This window comes from Xyrauchen texanus, chromosome 21, assembly GCF_025860055.1.
Source record: "Xyrauchen texanus isolate HMW12.3.18 chromosome 21, RBS_HiC_50CHRs, whole genome shotgun sequence".
NCBI classification, from domain to species: domain Eukaryota; kingdom Metazoa; phylum Chordata; class Actinopteri; order Cypriniformes; family Catostomidae; genus Xyrauchen; species Xyrauchen texanus.
In genome coordinates this window covers 29,473,860-29,492,307 of record NC_068296.1, presented here as the reverse complement: position 1 = coordinate 29,492,307, position 18,448 = coordinate 29,473,860, and the positions used below count along the sequence as shown (strand labels likewise).

Below are 18,448 nucleotides of genomic sequence, written 5' to 3'. Positions count from 1 at the left end.
ATTAATGCAATTATCTAATCAACCAATCACATGGCAGTTGCTTCAATGCATTTAGGGGTGTGGTCCTGGTCAAGACAATCTCCTGAACTCCAAACTGAATGTCAGAATGGGGAAGAAAGGTGATTTAAGCAATTTTGAGCGTGGCATGGTTGTTGGTGCCAGACGGGCCGGTCTGAGTATTTCACAATCTGCTCAGTTACTGGGATTTTCACGCACAACCATTTCTAGGGTTTACAAAGAATGGTGTGAAAAGGGAAAACATCCAGTATGCGGCAGTCCTGTGGGCTGAAAATGACTTGTTGATGCTAGAGGTCAGAGGAGAATGGGCCGACTGATTCAAGCTGATAGAAGAGCAACTTTGCCTGAAATAACCACTCGTTACAACCGAGGTATGCAGCAAAGCATTTGTGAAGCCACAACATGCACAACCTTGAGGCGGATGGGCTACAACAGCAGAAGACCCCACCGGTACCACTCATCTCCACTACAAATAGGAAAAAGAGGCTACAATTTGCAAGAGCTCACCAAAATTGGACAGTTGAAGACTGGAAAAATATTGCCTGGTCTGATGAGTCTCGATTTCTGTTGAGACATTCAGATGGTAGAGTCAGAATTTGGCATAAACAGAATGAGAACATGGATCCATCATGCCTTGTTACCACTGTGCAGGCTGGTGGTGGTGGTGGTGTAATGGTGTGGGGGATGTTTTCTTGGCACACTTTAGGCCCCTTAGTGCCAATTGGGCATCGCTTAAATGCCACGGCCTACCTGAGCATTGTTTCTGACCATGTCCATCCCTTTATGGCCACCATGGACCCATCCTCTGATGGCTACTTCCAGCAGGATAATGCACCATGTCACAAAGCTTGAATCATTTCAAATTGGTTTCTTGAACATGACAATGAGTTCACTGTACTAAAATGGCCCCCACAGTCACCAGATCTCAACCCAATAGAGCATCTTTGGGATGTGGTGGAACGGGAGCTTCGTGCCCTGGATGTGCATCTCACAAATCTCCATCAACTGCAAGATGCTATCCTATCAATATGGGCCAACATTTCTAAAGAATGCTTTCAACCTTGTTGAATCAATGCCACATAGAATTAAGGCAGTTCTGAAGACGAAAGGGGGTCAAACACAGTATTAGTATGGTGTTCCTAATAATCCTTTAGGTGAGTGTATATTTGAATATTAAATAGTACACCACTAGTGTTGTTGACTGTTCTAGTAATAATCATTTTTACATGACGTTACACATGCAATGATTGCCTCAAGCAAATGCCAAATCTCCTGATCAACAAATCCATGGCTATATTCTGGTGTGCTTCATACATTCATCCAAATCCAGCTGTTAGTTCTGGTAAAGTTCTGGAATGATGACCTTTGCACCCTGACCCCTGGAAGCCAGCCAGTCAGATTTTAGCTTTATAAACGCTTTCCATTTTTGTATGCAATATGCAGTCTGACACTGAGACTGTGGTTGCTTTGGATCAAAAGCATTGGATAAATTCTCTAAGAATCAATAGCTGTCTTCTGTGATGTAACTAGGATTTCATGACACTGTAACATCATTAAATATTCTGTCTTGCATATTTATATTGCGGGAGAGTCTTCAAAAGTCTTTAAAAAAAATCAGGCACTGGTGAACATCTTTTGCATTATTATGAAATATTTGAGATTTATGTTGCCTCCAAACAATTATTTGTCTATACCTTTAAATGACAAGAGTCACTGGATAAAGGTATGCTTTCGGATCATATGATGTAGTTACAGCATCTACCAGCAGGGGCTAACTGGACCATGTTAAGCAGCTAATCCTTGACCCCTTGAGTTTAATCAGGTTTTGCACCCTCACTGTGACTAATAAACTGCATTACTGCCACACAGTTGGAATATACTATATTATTCTATGTTTTCAAAATGTTTTATAAATAATAAGTATATGTACAAAATAAATTGCATTAATTTATTAAACATGAGAGCAAAATGTTTGTGATAAATATGACAACCAAAAGGTAAATACATATACATACAAAAATGCTGATTTAATAGCTTCACAGGAATTCAGGAGGTAAACTGTAATACTGATCACAGACATCAACACACTAATGACAATAAATGCAGATAAACTCGAATGCGAGGTACCTTTGATCTATTAGACTGAAACTGCGGGTTTATATAGAAATATGAATACATACAAAAAGAAAAACAGCTGCTCTATATGGACAGACATTTGATCAGTAGCTAGCAGTAACAGGGTTTAAGTTTTCACAATCTGCAATTTATGTTGACTTGTTGTCACACTAACCATCTGTTCTTCTTTAGTACATGAATTATATTAACCTACATAATAATAGAATAGAATATTATTATTAATAATAACAACATAGTATTGATTTGAATATTTTTATCATAATAATACTAACCTCCCCTGTGCATTTACCAAACTGGACAAACAAATCAAAGTTTGATGCTGCCAGATAAGATCTGCTCATAGATGGAGGAAGTTAATGATACAAACATTCTCTCTCGCTCACAAAGGAAGTACAGTGATTCAGAGGTCACCGTGGGGTCAAATCCATCTTGCACGAGCTTCAACTTAAGCTGTTTAAAGGTCCCGGTCACTTCCATAGAGTTCTACAGAGAAGAATTCAACAATATCACCCTTATATCACCTTCATGCATGTGTAAATGCTTGTCTTATGGGTAGAATTTTACCTGAATTCGTATAAATCGAGGAAGTGCATAAGCAGGCAGGAAACTACAGACATGGTTAAACATTTTGCAGCGGTCAAACTCCATTCCCCCCCTGATTTTCACTGCAGCCATTCCAATGCGCCCCTCGTGACCTTATAAAACAAAAAAGAACACATGGAGGGTGTCAGTAATGCCGCATTCGAAGTAGCCTAGTATTCATAATATTCAGACCAAATTCAACATCATCAAACCTGGAACTTGCACTCCGTAAACATTTGCTTCCTCAACAAAGTCCAGCATACTGAGGATGTCAGAGACTTCAGTGGTTGCCACATTCTCCCCCTTCCACCTGCACATGACAACCATTCAAAAGTGTCTCATTTCTAATGGCACTAAACGGAATTGCAATCTGAACTGAGGTCTAATACGGTCTGATGTGATCCAGTGTGGTCTAATGAGGGTCTGAAGTGGTTTGATGGTGTTTCTTTGGAGACTAATGGGATCTGAAAGGTCTAAAGTCTGATGTGGTCTAATGGGGTCTGATGTTTTCTCATGGGCCCAATTAAACCTTCCATTAAAAAGAGTTTTCAGTGATCGGATCGCTGTCGGATAACACTAGACCACATTAAATGCCAGGTATAAGTGCACTCAAGATGCATCCTGATCGCATCACCGAAACCACATTCGGTGGTGGTCATTATTCTGAGCACAATAAGTTGCATCTTGAGCTCTGCAGCCATGGTGTGTGAATGGGTGAATGAGACGCAGTGTAAAGTGCTTTGAATACTGTTAAGGCCTTAAAAAGGCGCTATATAAGTGCAGACCATTTAGTTATTTTTGCAATTCAGTTTGGTGCCGCTAGTGCCACAGAAATTACAAGGTACAGCTTTAAAAAGTTTCTGAAATACAATATTTGACAGCAGCCCAACATGAAAATACCTGAATGTGTCTCCGACTCGATCCTGGAAGTAGATAAAATTCTCATTATCAATCTTCATTAAATCTCCACTGTTGAAATACACATCGCCACTCTTAAACACATTGCATAGTCTCTTTTTCTCAGTTTGCTGCTTATTTTGAGCATAACCGACAAACGGAGCGATTTCTGTGATCTTGGACACCAGCAGCCCTGTCTGCCCTGAAAATAAACACACATTTTTCAAAATGTCAACTAAATTTATAGAACTTTTTTGAGTTGTAGGTCCAGAATACAAGGGAACTCCCTAAAATGTTTTAAAAAAACTTCTCGGGATGCACCTCATGAAGTTACTTGAGTGTGCATTCTAAATTCTACAGTTTGTTTTTAGCCAGTTTTACAGTAATTTCAGACTCTTTCATGGGATACATTTCTGACTTGAAGGAATTCTTTTTTGTAGTTGAGTTGCTAAAGGGAACTCCAGAGATAGATCAAACATGTTTACCCCCTCTCTCATGTTTCTTATTTATGTGTGTGACCTCTGACCTTTAGGCACCTCGATGCACAGGCCTGTGGAGTCTCTGACCGGCTCGTCTCGCTCTGTATCGTATTTAATGAGTGCATACGGGAACAGTTTCTGTATTACCAAAGACAAACACAAGAAAATTTACCTAATATTCTTCATTAAAAAGCTCTCTGAGTTTCAGATGTGTGCAGAAATATAGTTGTACTTTGTGCAGAAAGCTGACACGTCCAATAGCGCCTATCTTTCCAGCGTAGTTCACAAAACCAACATTTCCCTCTGTGGAGGCGTAAAACTCTCTGACTTCAATTTTGCCAAACCTATTGTGGAATTCCCTCCACACGTCTGCCCGAAGTCCATTCCCAATAGCCAAACGCACACTGTGGACTTTATCGTTCTCTCTCTGAAAAACTCAAACAAATGGATGATAAGCAGAATAAATTGGCAGCTTGAGGACAAACATCTGAGTCTGTGTCCCGTTCTTCATCTGTTATGAGGATTACACAGATAATAAACAAATTATAGATGAATATAATCTCTCCATATGTTCATTTAATAGCCAAATCAGATGAATTTAAAGATCATTTTTGTATTGGTATTTACAGTTTAGGGTATGACAAAACCTAAAATCAAACATCATAAAACGTGATCAACTCCATATATGTCATAATGCATTCAGGATATCAGCTTCATTGACTGATACGTTATTCCAAATAAAGGCCAGTAGCTATTCCCAGATCGGCGCCTGGCCCTTAAACTTCTCTCTCATTGGATGGCAGGATGATCACATGGCGCTGTGAGATTGGAGCTCATCTGCTCTTTCAGGATCCAGTTTCAGTGACCAAAGTAAGACTGTTTACATTCCACCACCCAAACTACGACAACCATGAATAAAAGTTCAAATCGGTGGTTTAATTTAAAACTGCCATTTAATTAATGAGTCTGAAGATGTCTTGAGCTGTGTGAAGTGTGTAACTGCACTGAGAGATTCAAGACAGATTAGAGTAGAAATAATAAAGCAATTTGTAAGAACCAGCTGTGCTGAGATCAGTTTACAAGAGTAACAGCTGTACGCCTACTACTGCGAACACTCTTTTGCACACACACCATGGCCTCACTGACCGCACTGAGCTGCCAGCACTCTAAATCTGTTTCACAGTCAGCTGACTTTCACACTGACATAAACACAACTGTAATCTAATATACGATAGTTTACTGTAAACGAATATATTGTAAACTAAAGTACAGTAAAGAACTGTTAACCACTATTAATCACTAAATACTGTACTTTCATATACCAGTGAAATTAAATATATTCTGGTAAGAAATGTTTTGGATTCAACATAACTTAAAAAAAAAGTTCACAAAAAAAATGAAAATTTTGTCCTAATTTTCTCACCCTCATGCCATCCAAGATGTGTATGACTTTCTTTCTTCTGCTGAACACAAACAAAGAATTTTAGAAAAATGTCTTAGCTCTGTAGCTCCATACAATTCAAATGAATGGTGACCAGAACTTTGAAGCTCCAAAAAGCACATAAATGCAGCATATAAGTTATCCATAAGTGGTTTAATCAATGTCTTCTGAAGTGATCCAATTGGTTTTGAGTGAAAAACAGTTCAAAATGTAACTCCATTTTCACTGTAAATCTTGACATCTGCACTCTGTTTGGCGCTCATTATTTCAAGCTCAATTGCACTTTCAAGCAGCATCTAGCACACTGTGCATGCGTCAAGCACTAGGAAGCTTGAAATCATGATCGTGCCTAGAGACTGCAATGGTAAAATTTATAGTAAAAAATGTGTTATATTTGTATCTGTTCTCAACCAAAACTGATTAGATCACTTCAGAATACATGGATTAAACCACTGGAGATTTATGGATTACGTTTATGCTGCCTTTATGTGCTTTTTGTTCACAGGATTGGTCACCATTCAATTGCATTGTATGGATCTACAGAGCTGAAATATTCTTCTAAAATCGTTTGTGTTCAGCAGAAGAAAGAAAGCCATACACATCTGGGATGAGGATGAGTAAATGATGAGAGAATTTACAGTTTTGGGTGGAATATTCCTTTAAGGTGAACCAACAGCATTTGTGGCATCATTTTGATTACCACAAAAAATATGTCTGGCTTGTCCCTAGCTTGTTAAAACAAACAGTTACAGTAAGGAACTTATAATGGATGTGAATGGAGCCAGTCCATAAATGCTAAAATACACAGCATTTAAAGTGTAACAACAAAATGTAAACATAATTTATAATATGTGTTAACATGATTTTAGTGAGATAACATTGCTTACTAAACTTGTCTGTGTAGAGTTATATCCAATATTAGTGATTATGGACTGGCTCCATTCACTTCCATTGTAAGCACCTTACAATAACCACAATGTTTGTTTGTTTTTGGGACAAGACAACATTTTTACAAATTAATACATTTTTAATTACAATAATATCATGCCACAAATGCTGTGAATTGAGTTTCTAACCACCCATAGAGTGTCTAACCACTGTGCTGTTGGTTCTGTACCTGTGGTGTGTTACACAGATAGCGCAGAACTTCTCCAATATACTGAATCACAGTCACTTTATGTGATCGACACTCGTCCCAGAACTGAGAGGCAGAAAACTTGCGACGCAAAACTATGGTTGAACCTGAAAATGAGAGAAATAGATTATTGTGATCATGTACTACACACATATGTAATATTAAGAGAAAAAAACATGAAGATTGTGAAATTTTTGTGTATTTATAATGTGAGGGTGCTGGAGTGTGAGAAAGCTGGAGTGACTCGACCTTTAACCCAGTTAAAATTGAATATTTGTGCTGTGCAATGCTTTACAACCATACACAAAGAAGTCTTTTATAAGGAGAGAGAGAAAATATTAAAAGAGTCCCTAATCACAATCAGAGGCTCATGAAGTGTGCACACATTAGAGCACACATACAGACACAGAACCTGTTTCTACAGAGCCCAAGAAGCCAATGAGGAAGCCCGCTGTGTGATATAGAGGAAGAGTCACATAAATGACATCACGGTCTGTAACGCCATTAGACGCTAACACAGCGAGAGCGGCGAGCAGGCGCGTTTCATTTATCACTGCTGCTTTAGGAAGACCTGAAACACACACACAGACAGAGCTAACTTCATCATTATAGTGCAAACCCTATAAACACATTCAGGACTGACACATTCACTGTAAAATCTAAGTAGTTGATCTTAATTAGAAAAAGCATGCAAAACAATTTCAACCTTGAAATATCTAAGTAAATGTACGTATAACTAGTTACAAGAAAACTTATCTAATCTGTGATTAAATTGTCATTGTTTATATTTAAATGGAGTTATTATGTCTAACAGTAAATGGGAATTATGACTGGACGCTTGGTTAACCATATGGCACATTGGATATACTTTTAGTGCACATAAATCTGCACTTTTGTAAAGTTAAATTGAGTAAAGAAGGATGTCTGAAACTTAACAGGCTCCAAGTTCACCAGAGGTAACATTAATCACCCTCATGGTGACTTCACAAAAATCTCAACCATCAACCAGCAACAACAAAACAACAACAACAGTCATTAGAATTAAAACTATTTACGTTTTTAAATAATAATAATTATTTTTCTACGTAAGTTCCCTTGTTTTGACCAAATATTCATAATTTATTCAAGCGCAAGGGCTTATGAGTATTCCACACAGCTGTAATTTTGTACTTGATAATATGAGTTCTGTTTCATTCCTATTGACCGCCAAAGGTAGTGTTAAGCACTAATGGATAATCGCAGCGGCAGCTAGATAGGTCGAGAAAATATAACAACAAAGTCAAGAGCAAGAATATAATCCGCAGTAGCTCAGTACTCAGTCTCTTTCACTTTCTCGCTCTAATATAGGTCGTTTCTCTGTGCTTTTCAGTGCAGCTTACCTGATTAGCGAGGACTCTCTCAAGCTATGACAGCGCGCTCTTCACTATTCATCTGGACAAAACTTCATCTTTTGTGAGTGTATATTATTAAATTTTCTGATTGTTAGTGCTGAATATACACTACGGTTCACGGTACTATCCGGTGGCTGGTATCTGACCACGCTAAGTTAACGGTTGCCCCTTAACCTTTATTATTTATTGATTTATCTGCCATTACATGGTTATTTCCAGTGAAAAATTATTGTGGACCATACGGTGCTATCCGGCGGCCGGTTATTTCATTCTTGTGTTTCTCTGGCTTGCTTGTCGTTCACAACTTACTATTTTCGGTTCGATCCGAAGATAAAATTGATAGTCCACATTTGTATTCATTATATCTTGGCTGTCTGATTCCCTATGGTCCTAACCGAGGGCATGCAGTAATCGGCTGTCTCATGGCTCACAGCTCCATTGTCACCGGTTTCCTGCCGAGATGTAAGCTGTGTCCAAATACGCTTCTCCCTCCCTGATGACGGACAGGATCGCTGCCCATCTTGTTTAGGAATCCAGCATTTAAGAGAAGCTTTGACGAATCCGTGTTTGAATTGTAGTATAACGCCTCACCGAGTTAGATCCTCGCTAGCCTGTTAGCCTCGCACAGCATGATTTAGCCCCACGGTGTGCTCAGAAGCGCCATGCGTCAGCATGTGTTTTTCAAGCAAACATCAGATACAACGCATTTGCCATGCCACCATGTAAATACTTTGTTTCAGAGTTTTCAAGTGCTCTGACAGGTTCCAATGTGCCTAAAAGGAGATCAAAGATGGCCCGTACCCTAGCTTCAATGGCTGAGGCTGACTCCATACGTGTGGGGCAAGCTCTGGAAATCGAACAAACGGTGGCAGCTTTAATAGTTTCACCAGATGAGGCTTTAAGAAGTAATGTACGGTGTCCAAGTGCACAGTGTGGATGTACTGACACTATTAAAGAAGGCTTACGAATCAGTGGCCTATTTAAGTCGAGCAGAGAATACTATCTGCCAGCTGCTTCTTGCCTGCAACACCACATTGGGGTCATCAAATGTAGACACTTTGGTACCTCAGTTCCTACAAACGGCTTTGTTGGCCATGGGTCATGTGACTCGCAAACTGGGAACATTTTCAGCATCCCTGCTGACGGCCCAACACCAGGTGTGGCTTGCTCAGGCAAAGCTGCCTGAAGATTGTAAAAGACTCTGAGGGACCTGCCAATCATACCAGGGCATCTGTTTGGCCCCAAAGTCTCTGAGGTATTGGAGAAGAGGGTGAAGTTGTTGGAAGCTTCCCGCCAGCTGACTCAGGTACAACAGGCACCTAATTTTAGGATGCCGCCAGCTCCAATGCACCATCGCTATTCAATACCAGAGACACAGGATCGAACAATCAGGTGACAGACGCTCTATACAGGGATCTACTACATCCGGGAGAATGGAGGCTTCACCCAGATGATGTACAGTTGATCTGGCAATGCTTCGGTGAGTCAGAGGTAGATTTGTTTGCATTGGAAATGACGATTCATTGCTGTTGGTGGTTTGCGAGGACCGAAAAGTCAAGTCCATTGGGACTGGATGCTCTGACCCATGAGTGGTCGAAATGCCTGCAGTATGAATTCCCTCCTTTTCCACTGTTTTGGGAGACGCTACACAGAATATCCCTAAGTGCAGGGTACTTCTGGTGGTGCCTTGATGGGCGGCCAGATCATGGTTCCCTCTCCTTCTATCTGTTAGAGTGTGAGCTGTGGCAGCTTCCCAATAGGAGAGATCTCCTCTCCCATATGGACGGGCGCGTTTGGCATCTGGAGCCGGTTTGCATTCAGCTTTGGATTTGGCCACTGGGGCCAACCCAGTTCTAGCAGATTGTGATACTATACTCTTCATGGAGAGTATACTCTTCATGATGTGGAGCTCAGGGAACTGATCCATTTCACTGTACTGTGCCAAAGGTTTTGAGTTTTTTGCATCACTTATTGGACAACAATAAAGCGGCTTCTACTTTAAAGGTGTATGTCACTGCCATATATGAACATCATGCCCCAATTGATGGTTCTTCTGTGGGGTCTCATTATCTTGTTTTTACAATTTTTTTGAAGGGGGCAAGGCGCTTAAAGCTGGTTCGTGGGACTCTTTCTCCTGTGTGGGACTTGCCACTTGTCTTCGATTTCTTAGTACATCACCATTCGAACCAATGGGCGAGGCAGATATTAAGTGGGTGTCTTTAAATACAGCATTCCTGTTAGCTGTTGCTTCTGCTAAACGAGTAAGTGAGATGCATGTACTCACTGTGAGTGAGTTGTGTTTGCGCTGGTTGCCAGAGGATTCAGGGGTTATTCTTCGTCCTAATCCAACCTTTCTTCCAAAAGTACTGCTACCACAATTTGTGAATCTGTCTATTAATCTGGCTGCTTTTCGTCTGCCCTAATCTCCATCAAATGTGGTTATGAGAGATCATCTAATGTGACCCATACGTGCTTTAAAGTCTTATGTTTATTATACCGCAACGTTCAGACAGATCAGTTATTTGTCTGTCATGGTGGTGCACCTTTGTCTAAGCAGAGACTGTCATGCAGGATTGTAGAAGTGATGAAATTGGCATATGATAAGGCTCAAATACCCTTACCAGAAGGTGTTACTTGCCATTCTACTAGGACGGTCTCTTCATCTTGGGCTGCCTTTCGAGGTGTTTCCTTGGCAGATTTCTGTGCTGCTGCTACCTGGACTTCTCCATGTACATTTGCATGGTTCTACATGGTTAATGTTGCTGCTTCTCATGGTGTGAGTTCTGCAGTTCTTCAGGAGCAACCTTTATGACTTCAGGTGGGTGGCATTCCTTATGACTGTGTTGGTATGTGTCATCCATTAGTACTTAACACTGCCTCTGGTGGTAGGTAGGAATGAAACCGAATGCTAGTTACATATTCTGTGAATTCCGGATGACCGCCATAGTCCTTTGTCATTCGGATTGTGCAAAAAGCATTCCAAGACTGAGTTCCGAGCTACTGCGGATTCAATTCTTGCTATGTCTACATCACGATGTGACTTTGTTGTTATATTTTCTCGACCTATCTAGCTGGAGCTGTGATTATTCATTAGTGCTTAACACTGCCTCTGGCGGTCATCCGGAATTCACAGAACCACAGTTACATACGTACCTAGCGTTAGTAGTGCTTGAAGCCAAAGTTTAAAGAACGTATATATTTGAGTTATGATTCCAAAATGTGACATTTCAAGTACTGTTTAATTAGGACCACTTAAATGTTTTTATTAATGACAACTTTACGGTTAAGAGAGTAAAGGTAACTTCATAAAAACTATTAAGAATGGTAAAAACGTATGCTTAAACTGAGTAAACTATTAACTGTGTAACCCTTATATTTCTGTAACCGTACACTCTAAAGGAATATTATGTGTGTGAGTGACCTGTGGTTCCAGATGTATATATGTAGACTGCAGGTGAAGTGAAGGACACATTTGCTCTGAGAGTTTGAGGAACAGCTGTGTCTGCTGATTCTCGCATTGCTCTGGTCAAACTCTTCATATACGATGATTTGAGATCTTCAGCCACGATGAAGATCTTTACTCCATCCTGCTGCAGATCTTCACTCACCTCTTCTACAGCACCCTGCAGCTCTGAGATGACAACAAACCCCAAACAACACAATTTAAACCACATCACAACAGCAGTAACACACTACAACACTCTGTTGCAGCTCTCAAATCTCATTCATGTTTGCATTCAGATTAAAAAATGGCTTGCTGGTCAGAGCTGTATCCTGGCAGACTGTGCTCATGGCATGTGGTGCTGATGCATCATGGGTGACCCGAGTTCGAGAGGTCCTTTTCCAATCCCATTCCCAGTCACCTCTCTACTTTCCCTATCCCATAAAAAGGCCATAAAAAATGGCTCACTGACGCATCACATCCGGTTTGGCATTCATTCTTGCACGTGTCATAACCAAACGTGAAGCATCGGTTTGAAAATGTGTTGTAAAATTGTAAAAAAAAGTTATTTATTTTTTGCACAGGTGATGAAATGACACAGCCAACATCAGCAAGCTACTGTTACCATAGTACCATACACAAACATGTTAAAATCACACCTAGCTTCAATAATAAAGCTGTGTAAAAATGAACATGGCACATTTTTAAACAAATAGGATGGCAATCACTATTGCCTGTTAGCAGGGATGCCATCACTAGCGTGGAACAAGCGTTCACTGTAAAAAGATCCTGTTAAATTTACGGTAAAAAATTGGCAGCTGTGGTTGCCAGAAATTCACTGTAAAAAATACAGTAACCACGTTTCAGGCTTTACGGGATGTAATTTTGATGCCTGAATATTTTACAGGGCATTACCATCGTTTATATTATTAAATAATAAACTTGATATTAAACTTCTGAACCTGTAAAAATCTGCTTTTCACTTTAAAATGTATTGTTAATCACCGTATTAATAACAAAAGGGCACATATTGACATAAAGTTCATCAACAGAGGCCCTTCCATGAGCAATAACCAATAAACAAGTAGAGACAGCGCTCAGTGTCACTCACACAAACACCATCAGGGTAACACATGTGAAATTTAAATAATGCCGTAAATATTAATTAAACAACATAAAATATAAAACAGAACAACCAAATGTACGTAACTGATATTAAAATTAAGAATAAATGTAACTTTTGAAATATGATGGGTATGTATATTTTATAAGTTTAAATACGTTTTTAAATAAGTTTATTAGTAGTATTGCCATGTCATTGCACTAAATTTGGGGTCTTGTGACTAGGAATATTAAGCAGGAGTCATATGGACCATTTTAGATGTGCTTTTAAGGAAATTTTTGGAGCTTGAAAGAAAAAAAGAGCTGTGCAAAGACTCCACTTTCTGGTCTACTTATACAAAAATTGTACATATACATACTAACATGTCTAGTTCACTAATAACACATGCCTTCAAGCACATCCCTGTTATCTGTTGTAGACCGTTCACAAGATACAGATGCAAGACCAAACGCAACCCACACAACTTACGGCCAGTTTGCACTTCAACACCTGCTCCACGCTCGTTCTCAGTGGGACTCTGGAACTGCCAGTCTGCTGTGAACAAAACTGCCTTCATTCCAGCTTTCGCCACACAGTCCACCCTCAGCATCCTGGCACTGACGGAGACATGGATACATCCTGAGGATACAGCAACACCTGCTGCTCTCTCCAACAACAACTTCTTCTCTCACACACCTCGACATACTGGTAGGGATGGGGGAACAGGTTTGCTCATTCATAATAACTGGACTTTATCACCACAGGCTTCACTATGTAACAATACATCTTTTGAATTCCATGCCATTACTACAATGCAACCCAACCCAAAAATACATGTTGTTGTCATCTATCGCCCTCCAGGTCAGCTGACAAGCTTTCTTGAGGAGTTGGATGTCCTGCTGTCCTCCTCGCCAGAGGATGACAGGCCACTTGTGGTTCTTGGCGATTTCAACATACACCAAGACAAGCCCCAGGCCATTGAACTGAATACTCTTCTGGCCTCATTTGACAATTCAGACTACAAAGACTACACACCACAGCAACTCACAGATTGGGCAACCAGCTGGACCTCATTTTTACACAACTGTACCACCTCAAATATTCTTGTTACACCTTTACATGTCTCTGATCACTACTTTGTTCAATTCAACATGATTCTCCCATCCATAGTAAAACCGACTCCACCTTTGGTTTCCTTTCGCCGTAACCTCCGTTCCCTCTCACCCTCTCGCCTTTCCACGGATGTCTCTGCCTCTCTTCCCACAATAAATGTATTTTCCACGCTTGATGTAAACACTGCCACAGACACACTTAACTCTACTTTAACAATCTCTCTAGACAACATCTGTCCTCTCTCCTCTAGACCAGCACATACTACACCACCCAGCCCCTGGCTGTCTGACGCCCTTCGTGAACATCTCAAAGCAGCTGAGAGGAGATGGCGGAATCCAGCCAATCTAGATAAATATCATCTTCTGCTTGCAACTTTTTCAGATAACGTTAAAGCTGCAAAAACTTCAAATTACCAGACCAAGATCAACAGCACCACAGACACTCGTAGCTTGTTTAGAACATTCAACACACTTCTCTGCCCTCCCCATCCACCACTATGCAACTCTTCTTTCTCTATGTTCTCTCCTTTAACTGACACCGAGGTCTCTAAACTCCTCCTCTCCAACCACCCCACCACCTGTTCCCTTGACCCCATTTCATCACACCTTCTCCAGGCCATCTCTCCGTCCATCCTACCTGCACTTACACACATAATTAACACATCTCTTCTTGCAGGCACTTTTCCCACTACATTTAAGCAGGCTTGAGTAACCCCAATGCTGAAGAAACCTGCACTTAACCCCACACAGATAGAACACCACAGACCAGTCTCTCTCATCTTATTCATTGCAAAAACATTTGAAAGTGCAGTTTTCAATCAATCTCTCACAGAACAAGCTGCTGGATGACAATCAGTCAGGCTTCAAAAGTGGACACTCCACTGAGACTGCCCTGCAGTCTGTCTACGGAGTCGCTGAGACAGGCGAAGGCTGAATCCAGATCATCCGTTCTGATCCTGCTGGACCTTTCTGTTGCCTTTGACACAGTCAACCATCAGATCTCTCCACCCTCTATAAACTGGGCATCACCGGAACTGTGCTTGGATGGTTCAACTCCTATCTCCCAGAAAGGTCCTTTGAGGTAGCCTGGAGAGGGGAGGTATCCAAGCCACATCAGTTACTTACTGGGGTACCTCAGGGATCAGTGCTTGGGCCACTTCTCTTCTCCATATACACAACGTCATTAGGACCCATCATCCAGTCACATGGTTTCTCTTACCACTGCTACGCTGACGACACGCTACTCTACTTGTCTTTCTAGCCCAACGACACCACAGTGACCGCTCAAATCGCTGCCTGTCTGGCAGACATCTCAGCCTGGATGAAGGAACACCACCTGCAACTCAACTCCAACCCAGCCAAGACCAAACTCCTTGTCTTTCCAGCCAACCCTGCTGTTGAACACAACATCACTGTGCAGCTGGGTCCAACTACAGTTTCGCCTTCCAAAACAGTCAGAAATCTAGGGGTAACCATTGATGATGAGCTAAATTTCAGACCACATCTCAAAGACTGCAAGATCATGTAGATTTACACTCTACAATATTAGGAAGATAAGACCTTTCCTCTCTGTACATGCCACACAACTGCTTGTTCAGTCACTTGTCATAACTAGACTGGACTACTGTAACGCTCTCATTGCAGGCCTTCCTGCATGTGGTATTAGACCTCTGCAAATGATCCAGAATGCAGCAGCACATCTGGTTTTTAATGAATCAAAGAGAGCATGTTACACCACTCTTTGTCTCTCTCCACTGGCTGCCGGTTCATGCACGTACTAAATTCAAGGCCCTGATGCTGGCATACAAAACAGTCACTGGGTCTGCTCCAGCATACCTAAAACATTTATGCAGAGCTACGTTCCCACCAGAAGCCTGCGGTCAGCTAAGGAACGTCGCCTTGTCGTACCAAAACAAAGAGGCACCAAAACACTTTCCCGGACTCTCAGTTTCATCATACCACGGTGGTGGAATGAAATTCCCAACTCAATCCGTGAAGCTGACTCACTCTCTGTCTTCAAAAATCGGTTAAAAACACATCTTTTCCAAAAGCACTTAACCAGTCACTAAAAAAAATGAATAAAAAAAAAGTTAATCTGTTTTGTATACTATTCTGATGATAGTGAAACTTTGTAGTATGGCACTTTTCGTACCACTGTCTCCTTAAGATGATTCGCTTATGTTTTCCTCTTTTGTAAGTCGCTTTGGATAAAAGCCTCTGCCAAATGAATAAATGTAAACGTAAGATACAGGTTTGGAACGTCATGAGTATACGTAAATAATGACAATTTTAATTTCTGTTTGAACTATTTCTTTAAATTAAAAAATAATTATTACTGCTAACCCTAAACCTTAAATGCGATTTGTGGCATTTTTAGAAGTGCATAGAAGCATTAGCCTCTTTTATGTTTCCACCGTTATACAGATGTGCTGGCTGGTCGCTCCTCTCACCTGCAGACGCTATCAGGAGTTTCACGCCGCTGCAGCATCTGATCAAACTCGTAATCAAACTCCGTGCGCGGATGCTGCTGTTGAGGAGCGCGCACGAGCAGCCGAGTTTCGCCAGCGCGAGCCAGCTGAAGATAAACGTGGGTTCGTTCAACATGAACAGAACCGCCGTGTCTCCGGGTCTGAGAACCGACGCGGTCCGTAACGCGTTCGCTATTCTGTTGCTCTCTCTGTCCACGTCTTTAAACGTGTAACTTTTATTCTCGAAAACAATAAACGGCTTGTTTGGTCCTGTTTCAACCTGCTCGAGAAATCTATCCAGCGCGAGAAACAGAGGTCGCCGCCTTCTGCGTGAAGCAAACTTCAGTAAAATACGCATCAAAACCGTGTGATAGAGAAAATCTGTCCACAAATACGGGTAAAACAGTCTGAGAATCAGCGGACAGATGATAAATCCGGCCAAAAGAAGCGACTGAACGAACATATTTGAGTTTCACAAACAAACAAAAGCGACCTGTTTGAGCTGAAAAACTGAATTCGTTCCAGACTCTTTGTTTCTCGTGAAGGCGGAGCGACATGGATGTGATTATGAACATGGTTTAAAGTTTAATTCAGCTCTGAGTTGCTTAAAGTGTTTGCAACTCAAAATCCCTCATATTCCAACATCATCTTATTATTATTTTGAAATAATAATAAGATGATCCATTAACTTATTCAGGTTAACCAACTTGGCTTTGCTGTGGTTAACAATCTTGCAAAATTTGTCTTAGTTTGCAGCTTTACCTCTGGCATAACCAGATTTTTTTCCAAGCAGGGTTCACACCCATAACAAACAGATTTTACTTAACAACAGACTTAACTTTTGTATTGTAGATCATTTTAGCCCTATGTGTTCTGTGCTTTTTTAGCAACTTTATATTATAAGAATTGTGAGATTAAACACATATTTGTAAATATAAACAGATATTTCATCCAACAATGAAAATTCTCTCATCATTTACTCACCCTCATGTCATCCCAGATATGTATGACTTTCTGCTCAGGAACACAAACAAATATTTTTAGAGGAATATTTCTGCTCTGTAGTTCCATACAATGAAAGTGAATGATGATCAGAACTTTAAAACTCCAAAAAGCACATTTTCATAATTCATATGACTCCAGTGGTTAAATCCATATCTTTAGAAACTTTATAAGTGTGGTGAGAAACTGATTTTTTTTAATACTATAAATCTCCAATTTTACTTTCACATTTTGAAAGTGAACATGGAGATTTACAGTATAAAATGACGTAAATGTTGTGAGTGATTGCATCTCTTCAGAAGACTAATATTAAACCACTGGAGTTTTATGGATTACTTTTATGCTGCCTTTGTTCTTTTTGGAGCTTCAAAGTTCTGGTCACCATTTACTTGTATTGTACGAACATACAGAGCTGAAATATTCTTTTAAAAATCTTAATTTGTGTTCAGCAGAACAAAATCACACACATCTGGGATTTCTCATCTTTCCCACATTCCTCTTGCTTCTTTTCTGGAACTTTTTCATCAAAAACACAAACACTTTTGGTATTTCCTTGAGAAAATGGAAATGATGGTCCTTTCCCCCCTTTGAGCTGTGAAGGTCTCTTGGAAGAATTTGGTCATATGTACACAACTTATCAGAGCTTGACCTACTCAAAATACATAAATCTAATGCCGAAGAAACGCTGGTCGGGACTTGTTAGAGAAGAGACCAAAACTCATTTGAGAAACGTTATATACCTGGGTCACAATTATTACATGATTTATAAAAGATACATTTATTTGACATAATCTTTAACATATTTTAGTGAATGTGATCTAATTATTTAGTTACACAAGCTGCTCAGTCCAGTAGCTCTGGTTCAGTGCCAGAATTGCAGTGGGTTCACGAAATGTTGCATCAGGAGTCGTGACAAGTCAAGCGTCGCTATCAGTGCTTTGAGCGGGTCCTGATAGCAGCTGTTTTACTCCAGCTGATAAATCAAACTCAATGACCTTTCACAATAAAACACAGTCCAACTTTCATTCATTTGAACCTATGATAAATTCAGCAACTTCCATGCAGCTCTCTGCAGTAGATTCTGTTTACAGGGATGTGGTACAGCAGATATACAGAACATACTGGAAAGACATATTTACAGTCCTGATTCCCAGCATGCACTGTAGGAAACCAGTAGATCAATCCAGCAATTGAAGTATCGCTCTGGAAAAGTGGTAGAATGGACTACATTTGAACTTATCAA

General features: G+C 40.4%; 1 protein-coding gene across 2 annotated transcripts; it reads right to left on the bottom strand.

The window, feature by feature from the left end:
* Window positions 1-1,961: 1,961 nt before the first annotated feature.
* Window positions 1,962-16,722, bottom strand: LOC127661550 (long-chain fatty acid transport protein 2-like). Of its 2 annotated transcripts, XM_052152305.1 has the most exons (10): window positions 16,186-16,722; window positions 11,501-11,710; window positions 7,101-7,259; window positions 6,671-6,795; window positions 4,345-4,539; window positions 4,160-4,250; window positions 3,637-3,835; window positions 2,949-3,046; window positions 2,719-2,849; window positions 1,962-2,637 (listed from the first exon to the last, which is right to left on the bottom strand). In XM_052152305.1, exons 1-10 carry the CDS (start codon window positions 16,664-16,666, stop codon window positions 2,461-2,463), a joined length of 1,866 nt encoding a protein of 621 aa, XP_052008265.1. In that variant the 5' UTR covers window positions 16,667-16,722; the 3' UTR covers window positions 1,962-2,460. The 2 variants fall into 2 exon arrangements, with proteins under 2 accessions (XP_052008265.1, XP_052008266.1); XM_052152306.1 differs by lacking the exon at window positions 4,345-4,539.
* Between the last annotated feature and the right edge of the window lie 1,726 nt (window positions 16,723-18,448).